Raw genomic sequence first — 9,294 nt, 5'->3', positions numbered from 1 at the left:
GAGGAACAACCAACATACATGTTCACAAAAGCCTTTACTTTCCCACAGTTTAATTTCCTGTGTAGCAAGCATTAACTGGAACTCTTCCCGTGCAGCTTGAGGGGGCATATTGAGGAAACCAATGACAGTAATGACTAAACCACCAACAATTTTTGTTTGTTACAATTCTGTTATTAGTTGTAACTGCTTTTCTGTTATTTGTTTCTTGTTTCTTGCTTTTATATTGAGGTACTATATATACCTCCTTTGCTGGTTCTCTTTGTATCAATGAAAATCATTCACTCAAAATCTCTATTGTGTTTCTTTTAGTTCTTTCTCTGTGTTTGAAAGTTCAACTAAGAGCATCAAATCGTTTGTGAACTAACTGAGAGAGTAATCACATACTTAAGTCATTTCTTTTGTTCTTTTGGAATAAACAAAAACAATTACTAAAAGGATGACCATTTAGTTTTAAATTAATTGTAATACTAAAGAATTTTGTTCGTGAAGCAAATATTTTCGTTAGTAGACTAGACAGACACTAGTGACACTAGTGACACCAAATGCACTAGCCCATGTGAATCAGATGCTCTCTCAACTTGCCTCCAAAGTAGTCCTTTTAGAATCTAAGATGCCCTTTTCGAAAATTCGTTGGCACAATCTTTATATTTATATTAGATTTTCAAATAATAACAATTTACCAGATCTTAAAACATCTACATATTTGGAAACTTTGCAACTAAGATTTGGTATAAAGATGCTAACTAATAATGGCCTATAACAGCTCTGGAACATGATTGGAGCTGAGAATACAGATACACGTTACCTTTGATTTTAAGCAGAAAGAGAAAAACCAATTATACCAACTAAAACAAGTAGTATTCTATATATAAAGAGTGCATTAAAAGATAAGAGAAGAACTAGAGCAGCACTAAACACCAAGTAGATTATTATGATGAGCATGCCTGATTTCAAACTCTTTTGTCTATAATACAAAAGAAAAGAGAGATCAGTTTACTCAGTGATGTGCTGGGGCGGGGCGCGGTGGGGGCGGGGCTTTCGGTGCACACTGGTAGCACTTGGCGAATAGCCCGAATGTGTCAACTTGCTTGATGAAGTTAGTCATGCTAGCCCACCCGCCGAATCCAAACCCAACAACGAAAACCCAAACAACTACAAATGCGTTGAACAAGTACACTGCTGTCCAGCTTGGTAGGAAAAAGGGCAGCTTCTCAGCGGCATTCTGTCGAACAGGTACAAAACAAAAATATTAATTGATAAAAGAACTACATAAATACATGCTGAATAAAGATATTAAATGTGTATATACATGTATAGTACTTCATGATTTGATATTTGTGATGAGTAGGGTCAAGTGTCAACTCTGAGATCAAGCTTGGGTCCCAGCTAGATAGTTCTTAAGATATGGCTTTTATTACTTGACAAGTTGAAATGTTTAAGATATCATACACAGAAATGACAAGGAAGTCCACCAATCTCATTGCTGTGTGGTGTGGGCAAAGGGCAATTAAGTTCAAATCAATATCAACTTTTATAGGACTGGTGGGGTAAAATCAGATCCAAAGACAATATAAGTGTTAATAATAGACTGTTAAAACAGTTGGTGTTCAAGGGGCTAACCAAAATTATTAATAAGGTTTTGGTTTAATCCAAAACAGAAAAGGTCATGGTGTAGTAGCTAGACGAAGCTAGTTGGTCAATATCAAAAGGAATAATATATAATAGGGTAGAAATGAAGATAAGAATAAGGAAGAGAATGGTGGGGATTATTTACCTGTCTAGCAGAAGCAGATCTGAAAGTGAGCATATGGGCTAAAGAAGGAATGATGTAGACTGTGAAACTGACTAAAAGAGCCCCAACAGCTGAGTTAATGGGCCCAAAGAAAGGGAATATAATGGCCAAGAACCATATTGGTATCACCACTGGTAATCTAGCAAGTGCCCTTAAGCATATACTTTTTGTGTCATGCATTCCTATAACTTTCTCCCACACAAAGTACAATGGTGTACAAGCAAACCCAAATGTAATGAACTGCCAATAATTCAAAATCAAAACAAAACCCATCATCAGCACACTATTACTCCCATTGAATTTGGTAAATAAGGATTGATATGTATGTAAGCATGCACCTGGTGGATGAGCATTAAAATGACACCGGCATCGCGCCACGCAGTCCGGGGAAGGAGTGAAAAAGCATTTGAATGAGTCAGGAGTTGGTCACCAAAGGCCCAATATACAGCAGTAGCAGATGGAATTGTCAAGGTGAATACATAAAGTGTAGCTAGCAAATAAATGTATTTAAACTTCTGAGGCTTCCACATAGCATGCATAATTTCCCTGAAAATAAGTAAATATGTATATATAACCATCAACCGTTATTAGTAAAGTTAATATTTGATAAATACTTGTATCTAATCAAATGTGTTTTTAGGTAGTGAGGAAGAATATGTATCATTGAAAAAGGTAGTCAATTTCTCCAATTATATTAAAATAAATCACCACTAAGGTCTAACATAATTAGAACCCAACTTATAGTGGAAGAGATACCAAACTTGATAAGAAAAGATGAATATTAATAATAGAAAAGGTGTGAGTAACATGAGTAGCAATCAGCAAGGGATAAAGTATTGACTAAATTAGAGAAGCTTATATGTGCAACAGTAGGATGAGTCGAAGTAATCTTTACGCATTTCCCTACCAATTTCATGCCTGTTAGGTTCCCATAAAGTCATGTCAAGAATAAGATAGAGACCCATCACTATATAGATTCCAATTATTAGATAAACTGGCAAAGAAGGCACGAAATCATCAACTTTTTTTTTTTTTAGGGGAGTGATTGTTTGGGAAGAGTGGATTGGCTGTCCCACTTTTATAACTGGAGATGCATTAGTTCATATAAAACTATGCAAATCTTTTTATTAGTAGGAAGTCACATTTTAATTTTGGTCTTTTAGGATGGGTATGGTTTAGATAAACATTTTTCTTTTTCAAAAAAATAAAAATAAAAAGAATGAGAAAAAGGAACAAGAATATCACGCTGGCAAATTATTCATTCTTATTTGGAGAGCATTGAGTTGAGCATGTATGATATCCCAAAAGTTAATTAATTATGCTTTTCTCTTTTTTATTAAACTTTTCATCAAAGAAAAAAGAATTTTAGAAACGACAAACCCCAAAACCAAACTTTATTATTTATCACCATGCAAATAAACAAATTGGACTCGAATAGTTTTTACACAGTTGATGTGATTTAGTAACAGTATTTATAAATTTGTATTTTAATCTAACAGTTTTTTGGTCTGTTCTTTCTCGTATATATGTTCTAAGATAATCCGTACAATATATCAAGTCCATAAAAAAACTTCTGACGTGTGAATATCATGTTCTAACATTATATTATATTTTTTCTTTACTTTGACTTGTCGCAGACAATAAGAAAGCTAAATAGAAACAAACAAAGCATACACTTAAAAATATTATTCACATCTACAAAACAATTAAGAGCAAAAAACTAAACAAAATTTTCCAAACCAGTCAAACATCTATATAAAGCAATATATTAGGATAAGCATCATACACAACACAAACAGATCATCCAGTCATTTCAATAAATTTTCCTGTGCTAATCACTGTGCTGACTCATATATTTTTCATCAATGTGATATTTTTTTTGGTAAGATTTTTCAAAAATGTAATATAGATATTACGTTTTAACTTCAAAACGGTAAAGAGCACGAAATTAATGCTCCTTCATTTTCTTTTTGTAATTAATGTTTTTTCAAAATTAATAATTTTGGTTTTCTACCTATAAAGAAAAAAAAAATGTAGAGTTAAGTGGCAACCAAAAAGCTGCAGACCGAAACCAAAAACTCAAAAACCATATTTTGTTTTTTAATATATTAAAAAAAACCATTTATTTTCTCTCTTTTTTCTTGTTATATAATGAGTCTTGACCATTTTTAATGAGTAAAATATATATATAAAAAAAATTAGAAAATTGATTGTAACTCACACAGTAACGGCGTGTCCGCCGAAAGTGTACAGTATATTGGTGGCGCCTGTAAAATACAAAACCAATTGAGTAGGGCCAGAGTGTTTTACACCTTCCACCTGCCAAAATTTAATTTCACAGTAACAATAAATTAAATCAAAATAAAATCAATGTGAGTTAAAACTAGATGAAATGAAAAATCAGGAGCCGTTGATTAGGATTAAGTCAGTATATTATGAAAGATTACCTGGCCATGAACAAGAGCCGCAATGGCCATATACCAAGCTGTGTAAGTGGTCATTCCAAGACCAAGAAATGACCAAATCCGGTAGTTGTGGAACGAGGGAATGAACACTGTAGTCGCACAGCAAGCGCCGAATATGTACGTCCACGTTCTCTTGTCCAAATTGTCATTTATGTAATATATATTACTGGAACAATCAAAATCAAACCAAACCCATTTCCCTTTTATGCATGTAAAATAGAAATTTATTCAACAGAAAAAAAAGTGAGAGAGAGCAAGAGAGAGAGACCTTGCACAAGCTATAAGCTGGATAACGGATCCAAAGAGGAGAAAAGTACAGTTGAAGGCCAATCCAGCTGCTTTCCAGTATGGACCCAGTAAACCATCCAAGACTTCAAACCACTGCCAACAATTTTTTTATTTATTTTTTAAAATCATACGAATAATACTCAAGGTTTCAGCTTAATTTGTCTGTTATTTTGGATATTCTCCTGAAACTGTTTCTGTTTCTTCTTTTTTCTGTATATATAAATATAATAATAGATGGTTGGGTTGGGTTGGAATGCTAACCTGGATTACATGGTTTTTGAAGCTGACATTCTCTTTCTCTTTTCGGCTTCGGTACTCGACATAGAGAATACTGATTAAATAAGCAGTCCAGCTCCCAAGAATGCCGTAAAAGATTTGTAGAATTATGCCAGAAATCATACCCAGCTGTGAAAATGAGTAAGGCAGAGTCAACAGAACCTGAGCAACCTGTAATAACAAACACAAAAACTCAGAAAATAGATACCAAATTGTGAAAATTCTGTATATTATTATGTATGTATACCTGATTGGAAGCGCAGCTAAACCAAGCATCATAAACAGAGCCACCATGCCAGAGAAAGGTCTTGAAGCTAAAACCAGCAGACTGATCTTTTTCTCTCTCTTCGTCCTCTCTGTCTCTATCACCTGACTCAATCTGGTCGAAGGTTGAAACCATGGCTTCTTCGGCTTGTTTCTGAGGTAACATTTTTTGTTTCTCCAATCAAACTAGATCTGAAAAGCACTTCAAAGGAGGACTTTTAAATATATGCAAACAAAAATACAAGTATGGCAACCCAAAAAAAAGGAAAGAAGTAAATATAATAGTTGCCAAAATATGGATTTCGGTTACCTTTTGTAGGGAAAGTTTTAATGGTAAAAATATATTGAAAAATAAATAGCAATGAAGAAATATCGGACAAATGTAAGAATCTCCGGAAATCAGCTGACTTTCCTTATAACTCCACTTGAGAGAAGAGAGACAAAAAAGAAGGGAAGGAAGATGGTTGTGGTGAGTGAGTGCCTTGAATCGTTTTCAAGTGGGGGTGTTTGTCCTTGTGACATAAATTGTGGGAGTTACAATTTTGCAAAAAAGAGAATACTACTAAACAAAAAGGTTCGAAAGCTTAGAATTCCAAGACTGGCTCTGGCACACTGCTACTGTGTTGATGGTAATAAACTTCGGTTACATACGAAGGAATTGACAGAAATTGATAGTCTCAAAGACGATACTAGGTGTAACCCAGCAAGTAAAAAAAGGTAACTCTGCTCACTTTTGGTGGTTTCAACACTCTAAAGAGAGAAAGTGAGAGAGAGAGGTCTGACAATTAGGAACAGCTGAATTAAAAGAGGGAGAGAATAAGGGACTATAGTCTAAAACAGAGGAGTGGAGGCTTTTGCAGTGTTATTAAGAAAGTGAGCTCTCTTTATATTCTCATAAATACACCAACAAATCAAACAAGTTTTCGTCTTTCTTTATTTTTTTATTATTTTTTTAATAGCTGACTGACTATGGCTGTAGCTTTTATATCATTCCCCTCTCTCTCTCTCTCTCTCATGAAGAAAATAGAGAAATCCCTCTTTAAACAGATCCAAATCCTTGTTCACTTAAGTTAAAAAAAAAAAAAAAAAAAACATTCAATATCATACTCCCCCAACTAATTCCAAGTCATGTAACAAATTATTCTACAGAACCATCTGTTTTTTCTTTTTTTTTTTTGCTTAACTTACAGAACCATCTTTTTATGTTGGTAAAACGATGTCTTTTTTGCACTCTCTTAGAAAACTAATATCGGTTTACCAACAATATTTTAAAGCACTCGTTTCCCATATTTACTAGGGCTTTGGATGGTATTTACTGGCGACATGTTGATATTGTTTTTGGATTTCCATGAAATTGTGGGGATTGTGATGGACTCTACTCACACTTCAAATATATGTGTGCCATCAAATTTTGAAGTCATAGCTTGTTAGATTTGTGGGGATTATCATTATTATTTTGCTGAATGATTTGTGGTTATTAATTCTTACTATTCTCACAAAAAATGAATTTTGATAAATGTTTGTTTGGTTGGAATACAATCAACAATTGGAGCCTAAACAATTTATAGCAATTTCAAATAGAGGAAGAGTAGTGGCATAATATTAAGGTCAAGTGTCCAAATCTTAATTGAAGTTAACAAATTTTAAAAGTAATGGTAAAATTTAGTTGGTGAAGTGTAGTTATCTTAAATATTATATTCAACTTAAAATCTAAAAAGTAAATAGTGGATGGTGAGAACAATATTTCATTTATATTATTTATTTACCACTTAATTTTTGTTTATCATATTTATTAGTATTTAACGTAATTCACTGTTTAATTTGTGATCGGACAATTTAGGATTTGTTTAGTATATTGTGATATATTGTATTTTTATTGTATTATTATTATTTAATACAATACTATGTTTGATATTGACTTGTACTATACATTGTGTACAATACCCGAACCCGAATTCGAACTCGAGATCTAGGACCGGGTCTAGGTCTGGATCTGGGTCTGGATCCTAGTTTAGGTCTGGGCTTTGAGTCTGGGGTCTGGGTTCGAATCTAAGTCTGGAATTCAGTGTTGAGGTTGGAGTTTAGAGTCCAAGTCTAAGTCCATAGTCAGGGTATGGGTCCGAGTCCGGAGCTGGGTTGAGGTCGGGATTGACCCAAACCTTTTGTAAAGATTATAATACAAGCTAATACGAGTCATTTGTTATGTATTAAATAATACAACTCACATTGTATTAAAATTTATGGTCGTAATAATTAATACAATACGACCTTTATATGACTAACCAAACGAGCTCTTAAAGAATAATATCATTAACAAATTCTTGATCGGGACATTAGTTTTTTTTAATATCAATTTTACTTTTTTTGAAATTATATTACATGATAAAAATGATAAATGCACATGTATGATTCCTTATATTCTATTTATTTGCAAATGCATTCTTCAACTCAACAACAACCCACTAAAGGGTGATTGGAGAATGTTGCTTTCCTTACAAACTGCCAAGTCCTTGTTATTGCAGTTTGCAGGTTTCAGGTGTCCGATTAGAGACTTTCTCAATTGTTCCTCTATCTGTTTTCTAATTTGAATGTTGGTGAATTGTTTTCTATTTTTTCGGATCTCTCGTAGTGACAATGGTGTGGCTCATTACTCAGCAGCGTGAGCTGCCAGTAATAATGTTTGTCGAGTTATTTCTTTAGGGGAGGTTGCACCCTTGTTGCAACCTTGAACTTGCTGGTTTGCTTTGGTTTAATGAATTTTCATGTTTAGCAAAAAAAAAAAACAAAAAACAAAAACCCACTAAAGGGTGACTGCACAACATCTTAAGTTATGATCTTGATCTCTAATGTTAGCGGTACTTTTTTGGTACAAGTTTAATGGCATGAGTGTCGAACCTCTTTACCATATGGACAAGCTCTGATAACCAAAATCAAGATTAGTTAGTTAATGTGTCTTGGGTCTGTTATTTCTGTTAAGACACTTGTAATCATTTTACCAATTATGTTATAACTAATTGTCTTGTATTGTTTCAGCTCTTTTGAGCTATATAAATATCAATAAAGTCCCTTGTATGGGATAAGCTTTGCTTCTCAATTTTTCTCTCTGTTCTGTTTGTTTCATGGTATTAGAGCCTTTGACCTTCGTCAATGGCTTCATCAGGCGACAACTCGTCTCCTGCAAGTACCTCTGATCCTGCTGCACCCTCTGCTACTGCTTGGAATCCCTTTTCTCATTACCTGACGTCCTCTCTCACGATCAAGCTTGATCAAAACAACTTCCTGGCATGGAAGTCTCAAGTTTTACCCACGGTTATTGGTCACGAGCTTGATGAAATCCTGCTCACTGACTTGTCTCCACCAAGACACCTGGTTAATGGTGATCCGAACCCATCCTTTCAACAATGGCGCAAGAAAGATTAGCTTCTCCTTTCTTGGATCCGATCTTCAATGACGGAAGGTGTTCTTGGAACAGTGGCAAGCTACACTACTTCGAATGCAGTCTGGAAAGCCCTTGAACAAAAAATTTCGAGTCAATCAAAGGCTAGATTACTACTACTCAAAAGCCAACTCTCCAATGCACACAAAGGTAACCAATCTATCTCTGACTATATTGATAAACTCAAAGTTGTATGCGATTCTCTTGCTGTTGCTGGCCACTCTGTCTCGGATTTAGATCTGGTTCTTCATCTATTAAATGGTCTTGGACCTGAGTTTGATTTCGTGGTCTCTGGCGTCACTTCACGAAGTGATACTCTGTCTTTTGAAGAAGTTCAAGCTCTATGGTTGGCTCATGAAACTAGACTTGAAAGGCACAACCTATGATAAATTTATCGACTAAAATGGCTGCCAATCTCACCTTTGGCTCAAGAAATGGCAACTTCAGATCCAACAGTAATGGTGGAAGAGGATCTGGTGCAGATTTTCCATCAAGATTTCCCAATCGTGGCAACCAACAATATTTCAATTCCAGACCTGCAAACTCCAATCTCCCCTTGTGTCAAGTATGTATGTGATATGGGCATATTGCTCCCACATGCCACTACAGGTTTGATAAAAATGTTGGAAATTATTTTACCAGGATCTTAGATCTACTCACAAGTATGTTTATTAACACCCTAAATATGAACTTTCTAAAACGATGAATAAACACATATAAAGTTTAGGAAACCTTACATTGGGTGCAGCGGAACATAATGACTCCTTCCGTTC

At 34.6% G+C, this 9,294-nt stretch overlaps 1 protein-coding gene across 1 annotated transcript; it reads right to left on the bottom strand.

Moving 5' to 3' along the window:
- Positions 1-616: 616 nt before the first annotated feature.
- On the bottom strand, positions 617-6,191 carry LOC115705875 (auxin transporter-like protein 2). Its single transcript, XM_030633322.2, has 9 exons — positions 5,396-6,191; positions 5,069-5,277; positions 4,807-4,992; positions 4,526-4,638; positions 4,240-4,423; positions 4,014-4,111; positions 2,131-2,338; positions 1,775-2,032; positions 617-1,222 (listed from the first exon to the last, which is right to left on the bottom strand). The coding sequence occupies exons 2-9, from the start codon at positions 5,249-5,251 to the stop codon at positions 998-1,000; spliced, it is 1,455 nt and encodes a 484-aa protein (XP_030489182.2). The 5' UTR covers positions 5,252-5,277; positions 5,396-6,191; the 3' UTR covers positions 617-997.
- Between the last annotated feature and the right edge of the window lie 3,103 nt (positions 6,192-9,294).

This window comes from Cannabis sativa, chromosome 1 (assembly GCF_029168945.1).
Source record: "Cannabis sativa cultivar Pink pepper isolate KNU-18-1 chromosome 1, ASM2916894v1, whole genome shotgun sequence".
In the NCBI taxonomy this organism is placed as follows: domain Eukaryota; kingdom Viridiplantae; phylum Streptophyta; class Magnoliopsida; order Rosales; family Cannabaceae; genus Cannabis; species Cannabis sativa.
Note: the sequence above shows the minus strand (reverse complement) of the source record. Positions and strands in the feature narration are given on the sequence as shown.